The 7338-nt window shown below is 32.4% G+C and overlaps 1 protein-coding gene across 4 annotated transcripts; it reads right to left on the bottom strand.

Moving 5' to 3' along the window:
* Positions 1–555: 555 nt before the first annotated feature.
* On the bottom strand, positions 556–7118 carry LOC111021664 (2-alkenal reductase (NADP(+)-dependent)). Of its 4 annotated transcripts, none has more exons than XM_022298688.2 (6): positions 6960–7118; positions 6592–6851; positions 5912–6089; positions 5178–5344; positions 3849–3931; positions 556–1252 (listed from the first exon to the last, which is right to left on the bottom strand). In XM_022298688.2, exons 2-6 carry the CDS (start codon positions 6823–6825, stop codon positions 874–876), a joined length of 1041 nt encoding a protein of 346 aa, XP_022154380.1. In that variant the 5' UTR covers positions 6826–6851; positions 6960–7118; the 3' UTR covers positions 556–873. The 4 variants fall into 4 exon arrangements, with proteins under 4 accessions (XP_022154380.1, XP_022154382.1, XP_022154379.1 ...); XM_022298690.2 differs by having other exon boundaries at positions 6592–6840; positions 6960–7095; XM_022298687.2 differs by having other exon boundaries at positions 6925–7093.
* Between the last annotated feature and the right edge of the window lie 220 nt (positions 7119–7338).

Below are 7338 nucleotides of genomic sequence, written 5' to 3'. Positions count from 1 at the left end.
CGCCTAGGTTGGATTTGATCGGCATGTACACCAAAGAACCAGAAAATAATTATTTTGAACATTAAACGAAATATATAGTATTTAATCTAGATTCGGGGCAGTGCCCTACCCCTCGCTCCAACGTGGATCCGCCCCTACTGGCAAGTTTCACAACTAGTTTTGGCCGAGAGAGGAGTTTTGGCCAAGAGAGGACAAACAGTTGAATAAAAAGAAAAATGCATCAATTTCATAACTGCTCGAAGTAGAACTTCTTCACAAAAATATACAAAAAAACAAAAGGTCTAAAGTTGGCAAGTCTTCCAACCTACTGTGTACTACAATTAAAATTATTCCAAAACGAGCATAGCTCAACGGTAATTAGTATATATCATACCTCCAATTATGAAATTGTGAGTTCGAATCCCCTCCCAAAAGAAAAAAAAGAAAAAATTAATATTGTCATACAGGGAAGGGACATAAATGTTGATTTTGCAGTGGTGGACTATCTTGCTATGTTGCTGACTGTGCATCTATTGTCCACTGTAACGCTGTGTTGGCATATTTGTGAGAAAATAATAATAATAAAATCGATACCAATGCCGATGATTTTCCATTTCTATTGGAAAAGACTTCTCCGGATATTTCTATTTTATCATAGTTCCAATCTCATTACATGTAGGGGAAACAAACAGTAGATTTACAAGATCATTATGCTTATGCTTATGGCTTACAAAACTAGCTAAAAGATTCCTTCCAAGTCGACTCTCTTCTAATCCGTTGCATTCTTACCTCTGCTGCAGGCAGCCTTTATTTCAATCAACTTAGCGCGAAGGAACTATAGCAAACAAAACTCCACATAATGCCTAGAGGGAAGCAAGTTCGAACCTTCGGAATTCAGTTGCTGGCAAGGGCAACGAGTTGCTTGCCAGTGTTTTGTCCAGTGAAGAGGCCAACGAGGGCGGCGGGGGCAGCGTCGAGGCCCTCGGCCACGTCCTCCACGTAAGCAATCTTGCCCTCTCTGATGTAAGGCAGAACAGCGTCCAGAAACTTGGGGTACTGATGGAAGAAATCGGGAGCCTCGAAGCCCTCGATTCGGATCCTCTGCGTCACGACGTACAGTAAGTTGTGTACACCCTCCTTCTGCTCCAGATTGTACTGCGACATCATCCCGCATGCCGCTATGCGGCCTCGTTGCCTCATGTTTTGGAGCACTGCATCAAGCATTTTTCCCCCGACGTTCTCAAAGTATATGTCTATGCCTTGAGGGAAGCACCTGTCCAATAAATTACATGTAAATTACTATAATGTGTTCTCGATTCTTTGTTTCTGGTTTAATTTGGGCAAAAGATTAGTTTTTATCTGTGTGGGACTAAAGTCGGTCAATTTCAATCTTTTAAATATGAATAAGTGTTGTAATTAATGGTTCAATTATACAAAATGAACCTAAATTTTGGAGTTGGTTTCTATTATACTCTTATCGTTTTAAAAATTTCAATTATACCAAAAAAAAAAAAACAAAAAACAAAAACTCTAAAGTTGTTCCATTTTTTTCAACTTTTTCGTTAAAAATAAAATGGAAATGTTAAATGGCAATGAGGTGTGAAAAGTGAGCTAGGCATAAGCATAAATAGTAAATAAAATTAAGGAACCAAAATTATTATTTTTCAATAATACAGGACCCAAAATGAACATTTCCAAAGTATAGGGACTAAAATGAACCAAAATTAAAAATATAGCGAACAAAATGAATATTTTCAAATTACATATATCAAAAAGTGATGAAAATGAACAAAGACTGAAACTATTTTAACCTTAATTTTATTTAGTGGGCCTACTTTTTTTGTACTACTTGCTCTCATGTGTATCATCAAACTATCACACATTATACAACTTCAATCAATTTATGTCACATTTACCAAGTAGCAGTAAGCAAAAACTTATTAGAATCAAAATCAAAGGTTGAAAGACATAATATAAATTTTAGAAACTAAATCAATACAAACAATAAAAATTTAATAACTCAATAAAAAAAATAAAACAAAAGTTTAAATGTTTTTTTTTTTTTTGAGAAAGAAAAATAAAACTATGTTCGGTATGACTGGGGTTTCTTGTTTACTATATTTTAAGGAAAAAACTTGTTTTATAATTGGTTTTTCTTTTCTTGTTCTTTCTTTTAATTCGAGAAAAAATTATCTGCTAATTATTTATTGTTCTTTTGAATTTTAAATTAAAAGAAATTAAAGTTTTACTTGAAATATAATTTTTTAAACAAAATATTCAAAATTATGTTTCTAAATTTATTTATAATCATTATGCATTTTATATGTAGAAAAATAATAAAGTAATTATTTTATTAATGTTGTTGATAAATTGCAATCAGTCAACAAGAAATAATGTCTTTTTTTCCTAAAAATTGTCAATAATTTAGAAACAGTTCTTAAAAATGAAAACAAGACGTGTGATAACAAATGGATATATTTCTCAAAAATTGAAAACCAAAAATCAAAAAATAAGAGTAACATTACCAAAAAATTTCATAGGTTTTAATTTTTTTCCAAATTAAAAAAAAAAAATCAAAAGTTATTAAAGAAATAAAATATTAAAATTAAAAATACTCATGGTCATTATGTTATTTATATATCTATTAAAAAAATATATTTAGTATGTATTTTATAAGTGAAAAGCAAAATAAATAACTCCAAGAAACATGAAATAAAATCCAAAATTTATTCTAATTAAAATTTGTGCCCAATATATTTTGGTAATATTTATTAAAAATAAGAAACAACAAATATGAATCCAGTACCATTTCAATATATTTCTCAAAATTTAAAATAAGAAAACGGAAACCATAAATGTGAAGATTATCAAATAACCCCAAATGAAATAGAAGAGGTAATTAATTTGATTACAAATCTCACCATACAAGTTTAACAATTGTGTTGTTTTTGATGAATATTTAGGAATTTTAGATCACCAAATGTTTAAAATAAACTAAATATGGGCTTAACTTAGCACTAGTTGACACCTATCGTTGCCTTAAGAGGTCATGGGTTCGGATTTACACAAAATTTGATGTACTCAAAAAGAAATAATAAATAAATGAACTCTTTGTTGCCTATCTATTAAAATATTAAAATAATTGAAATTATTTGAAATCAATTCTAATTCCAAAATCAAGTTTTTACTTGAAGTTTTAAACTTTTTATTAAGCTTATTAAGCTAAATCTTTGTGATTTATTTCAAAAATATCCATGTGCTTTCAAAAGTTTCACTACTACCCTTAACATTTTATAAATATTTCAAAAATACTTTGAGCACACGTTAAAATAATTTTGACGTGACAGAATTTGTAACAATGTGACAATTAATGAATTTTACTCTAAAAGTCTTCTTCCTCCATTATCAAAAAAATTTGCTTCTCCATTGTCAACCCAATTTTGCCCTGATCCTCTCTTTTAAAAGTAGTGGCTCATTCCACATTTTCTCTCTTTTCAGACTTAATCCAAGACAATCGTCCACGTCGTTACATAGTTAATCCAAGACAATCTTACACGTCGTTACAGACTTAATCCAAGACAAGCTTCCACGTTAATTGTCACCTCGTTTGATATTTAACGGATGTTTGCTCTAAAAGTATTTTTGAAACATTTATGAAAGATTGGGGGCAAAATTCAGTTTTTTTTTTTTTTTTGGTTAGCCTTTTTATTATTACCCTTCAAAGGAAAGGAGATTTGAAAACCCATCAGCTTTCAAAGAGAGGTTACCATATTTTAATCAATGAAGCTATGGTCAATCCACAAGAATTTTCACTAAAATTTGAAGAGTAAATACTATCATGATTTCAAACAAAGGGCAAAATGACTGACCTTTTCAGTGCTGCGTTTAAGTCTGGTTCTTCCTTGTAGTTGAAAACCTCATCAAACCCAAACTTGTTTTTCAACAACTCGATCTGTGTACAGAGTGAATTAGTTAAATGTGTGTAACTATCTTTGAATAATTATATGTACTTACTAAAATTTTTGTGGTATTTGGCTGCATGGTAAAAAAGTAATCATAGAAACTTTAAAATCACTTTAAAAAAGCAATATTTTAGAGCAATTTCAAAACAAGTGTTTAATAAGTATTTCTTTCTGTAAATAGATATTAGAAAAAGTGTTTTACTTTAAAATATTCTTTTCAAAAAGACATTAAGACATACTTTGATTTCTATGTAATTCAAGCTAAAAGATAGAAGCCTTAATAAGTATGTTGAATGGTAAATTTATAAAAGAAAAGTGTTTTTGCCAACCAAAGTGATTCAAATCCTCCTTGCCTATACACTAACATTTTGGACTTGTTCTTTAACGGGCTTTGTGACTGTTTAAGTTAGTTAGGGCATGTTTATTGACACTTTCTAAAATCGTTTGTATATTACTGTAAAAATTTAGAGCATGTTTTAATGTTGATTATGGCTGGGTCAAAATCACTCTCAGAGATGCCCACAGTCATTGACGAACCCATATAATTTTCATAGTGAATAAAAGTGATTAGTGTCTCTTTTCCTTTAAATGTAGGTTAAAAATATAGTTGAAAGTGCATATAAATAGCTATATAAGTAGCTATTAGACACTTCTTGTTGTGCTATGTCTATGATTTTGATCTTAATTTTTCGCTTTGAGCAGAGTAAATGCAAAGCTATATGCCAAACTTGAGTTCTTAGCTCAATCTCTAGTATGTAGTGCAATTGGTAAGTGAGAAAAATTGAGGTCTATATTGATAACAGATGGATTGGCCCGAATTATGGTTTTTTAACATTTCTCTCATGCTATATATTTTTGTTTGAGCATTAAGAGAGTTAGTTAATTGAATGAAAGGCCATAAGAAGAGCTCATTAAACTATAAGTAGTCATGCTCTTTTAAGGTTGTCTAATAGGTCTTAGAACTATAAAAGGGTTTTCAATGTCAGATAGTAAAAGATTTCTAGACTTTAAATAGTGCCTATCTCTAATAAGTTCAGGCTCGTCTCATAAGTCATAAATTATTAATTTATGAGACATGCCAAGAACTTATTAAAACACAAAATTTAAAGTTCAAGAACTTTCATGACAGTTTTACAACTTTAGATTCTACACAATATTAGAGATCTATTAGACTAGATTTTTTAAGGTTTAGAAAATTATCAGACTAAAGTCGTAATTTAAGTAAGGATTACATACCTTTTTTGCAGTTCCAGCACTCCCAACAACACGGCAACCGACAAGCTTTGCAAATTGGCCAACAAGCTGACCAACAGCACCGGACGCTGCCGATATGTACACCTCTTCTCCTTTCTTGGGACAGCATATTTCATGGAATCCAAAGTAAGCAGTAATCCCAGGCATGCCTCAGTAACACACCACAACACAAACAAATTCATTCATTATTCTATCTCCGCAATTGACCATGAATTAACACAAGATTTTTAAATATGTACGCGGCCAAAACAGATTGGAAAATGGATTTAGACCTTTATACTTATTGAGTTTGTAAAAAAGTGCAAACAAAATCCTACATTAGTTAGAGAAGGAAATCATCTATGATATATAAGAGAGGACAATTAAATGATTATGATATATAAGAGAGGACAATTATCTTTATTGATATGAGGTCTTTTGGGCGAAATCAAGAGTAAAGCCATGAAGGTTATGCCTAAAAACGAACAATATCATAGCATTGTGAAGTACGAAGAGTACCGTTGTCCTTAACCATACTAAGCTCAAGTTCAATTAAACTGATCAGTTGAATTTTGTTTAGAGAACAAGACTGAACTATCTATAGAACTTTAGGGACTAAACTAGGATTTGAACCTTCTTTTTTTAACAAAAAAATGTTATCAATTATCAAAGATTTGAGTATGCTCATAATTTCTTCATTTTCTGATTTTGAAAGTTTAAACAGGGGAAGCACTGACCTAGAATTCCAGTGTAATAGGAGAGAGGCACGTCGGTGTGGTGGATTTTGAAGAGCCTTTCAGGCTTATCAATCACACTGTACTCTTCCCACTTAGTTATGCCCCAAACCAAGTCGCCTTCCTTCAAATTCGAGTGCGTTGATTCCAGTACCTTCGCAACTCCAAACCCAAACAGCACCTGCACCAAATATCATCACATCAGTCGCTCAAAATTTCAATTACATTACCTAAACATTCTCAAATCTGAAAAATAATTGAATACGCCTGGCTACAAAGAGCCAGGAGAATCGGGACCAATTACAGATTCTCAATCATCGCCCCCGCATAAGGCTCCAAATGTATGAATCGCAAGAAAGGTAAAAGTTCTTCAGAATATGGAATTTAAAGATTCTCAATCCGATTAAGAATTGAAAATTGCTAAACAGATGCTGGAGAATCGAGTGCAATTTCAAAGCCAAGAGTGAGAGAACTCGCCGCGAAGAAATATAGAAGTTATTCAGCAATATTGAATCTAAGATTCTCAATCTGAGCAAGAATTGAAAATCGCTACACAGAATGAGGAGAAAATCGGGCTTGGCAGGTACAAATTGCAAGAAATATAAAAGTTGTTCACCAGATTCACAATCCGAACAAGGAATTGAAAGTTTCCACACAGAAGGAGGAGAATCGAGGGAAATTACATCACCGGGAGTGTAAGAAGTTGCGGAGACGGAGACTCCAGGTTTCATGAGCATCCGCATGTAGGGATCGCAGGAAAGGTAAAGGTTCTTGACCAGTACAGCATTAGAAGATTGGGGAAGTTTCAGCCTCATACTGTTGCTGGTAACCGACATATCTGAAACCTTTGGGAAACCGGTGACGAAATCCTTGAAGATGACCCGCTTGTTCATCACTTCGGCTCCGACTTCCGCCATTGCTGCTGCCAAACACTGCAACAAAGCTGAAACAGAGATGGATCAGATCAATTAGGGCGTGAAATTTATAATTGCTAGATTTATGAACGAACTACATACAGTTCGTTTTCTCAAAAAAAAAAAACAAAAACTACATCCAGTTCGAGTTAGGGATTTATCGATCAGTATCAGCTGCTAGTCTCGATCTCATATTGATTTTGAAAGGGATCTACAGAAATTTACTGCTCATAAAGCTAATGAACCAAACGAAAATTTTCTATTATTAGAGTCGTAGTAGAACTTTCATCAACTTAAATAGGTAATACTATTATAAATATTTAATATCAGACGCCTGTGTTTGTTGCGTACAAAGCTCCACTTGTAATATTGTTATCTACGCTTGGTGTCTTAATGCTCACACACCATATCGTAGAAGTTCCCTATAAAAGCTTATCATGGTTGATGAAATAAGATGAGAAAAATTTTGAGAAATTTATACCAAATTTTATATTTCCCTTTTTTTTTAATTTTATC

This window comes from Momordica charantia, assembly GCF_013281855.1.
Source record: "Momordica charantia cultivar OHB3-1 chromosome 4 unlocalized genomic scaffold, Mcharantia_2.0 BLBB01000004.1, whole genome shotgun sequence".
In the NCBI taxonomy this organism is placed as follows: Eukaryota; Viridiplantae; Streptophyta; class Magnoliopsida; order Cucurbitales; family Cucurbitaceae; genus Momordica; species Momordica charantia.
The sequence above is the reverse complement of the archived record's forward strand: the minus strand, read 5'-3'. Positions and strand labels throughout refer to the sequence as shown.